Source organism: Galeopterus variegatus, unplaced genomic scaffold (assembly GCF_000696425.1).
Source record: "Galeopterus variegatus unplaced genomic scaffold, G_variegatus-3.0.2 Scaffold1119, whole genome shotgun sequence".
Classification (NCBI taxonomy): Eukaryota; Metazoa; Chordata; class Mammalia; order Dermoptera; family Cynocephalidae; genus Galeopterus; species Galeopterus variegatus.
Window position 1 is genome coordinate 285498 of NW_007727230.1, and position 1222 is coordinate 286719.

The 1222-nt window shown below is 37.6% G+C and overlaps 1 protein-coding gene across 1 annotated transcript in view; it reads left to right on the forward strand.

The window, feature by feature from the left end:
- Positions 1 to 1222, forward strand: part of KMT2A (lysine (K)-specific methyltransferase 2A) — an 82801-nt gene that overhangs the window by 52223 nt on the left and 29356 nt on the right. The window contains exons 21-22 of the mRNA XM_008574936.1: positions 253 to 446; positions 781 to 887. Coding sequence (XP_008573158.1) covers positions 253 to 446; positions 781 to 887 — 301 coding nt within the window. The remainder of the gene's footprint in view (positions 1 to 252; positions 447 to 780; positions 888 to 1222) is intronic.

Genomic DNA, 1222 nt, shown 5'->3' on the forward strand with positions numbered 1-1222 from the left:
GGGAGCACCGCCGCGCTTCCCAAGCGGCGCACTTATCCAGTGCGCCACCGGGCCGGCCCGGGACTGTATTTTTTAAAATATTAGAGTCCTGTGTACTTAGGCAGTTTTCAAATTCTCCAACTTGTTCTTACATTCTGTGGATGGCTTCTGCATGGGGCCAAGACCTGACAATTTCAAGAATTTCATTACTTTGTACAGTTCTAGGTATATTGTAGGAGTTCAATAAATACTTGTTGAATCGATTATTTTCAGCAGTGGGATGTTACCAAACGCAGTGCTTCCACCTTCACTTGACCATAATTATGCTCAGTGGCAGGAGCGAGAGGAAAACAGCCACACTGAGCAACCTCCTTTAATGAAGAAAATCATTCCAGCTCCCAAACCCAAAGGGCCTGGAGAACCAGACTCACCAACTCCTCTACATCCTCCTACACCTCCAATTTTGAGTAAGGCACCAAATAAAAGTCTCATTGTCCATTTCCCTCTATATGCAAGTGATTGACTTTGTGAATCTAATCTTAACTTGGATATCATAAAAGAATTTTTAGGTCATCCTTAAATGTAATAAAATCATTATATTTCTTTCACTTGGGATGTTAACAAGGACTTGATATAAATACTCTTGAGTACTGTAACATATGGTGAGATAGCATAACTTGGAACAATTTTGAAAATGTTTAGTTTATAGACTATAAGCTATTTAAGCTGAATTGTTTTCTTTTTTCCTGAAAATCACACATATTGTTGCCAATTTTTACTGGCTGTCTTTTGGGTTCTAAGGTACTGATAGGAGTCGAGAAGACAGTCCAGAGCTGAACCCACCCCCAGGCATAGAAGATAACAGACAGTGTGCATTATGTTTGATGTATGGTGATGACAGTGCTAATGTAAGTATATTGGGATATAGGGTCCTAGTTAATAGACACTTCAAATGAACTGTCCTTTCTGTCTACGCTTGATGACTAGGTGCCATTTATTTGATAAATATTTATTTGTCACTTAGTTTGTGAAACTTGGAGTTTTTTATAACTTATTTAGTTGATTTAAAAGGTAATTTGCCTTAAATTAACCTATTGCTATAATTTCTACTGGAAGTTCCTCAAAAAGATTCTGTGAAAGTTAATAAATATATGTTGCATAATAAATAACTTGCGTTTAATGTAGGATAGCACAATGGTTAAGAGCTCCAGATCTGACAGGCTGCCTAGATTCATTTCTGTAC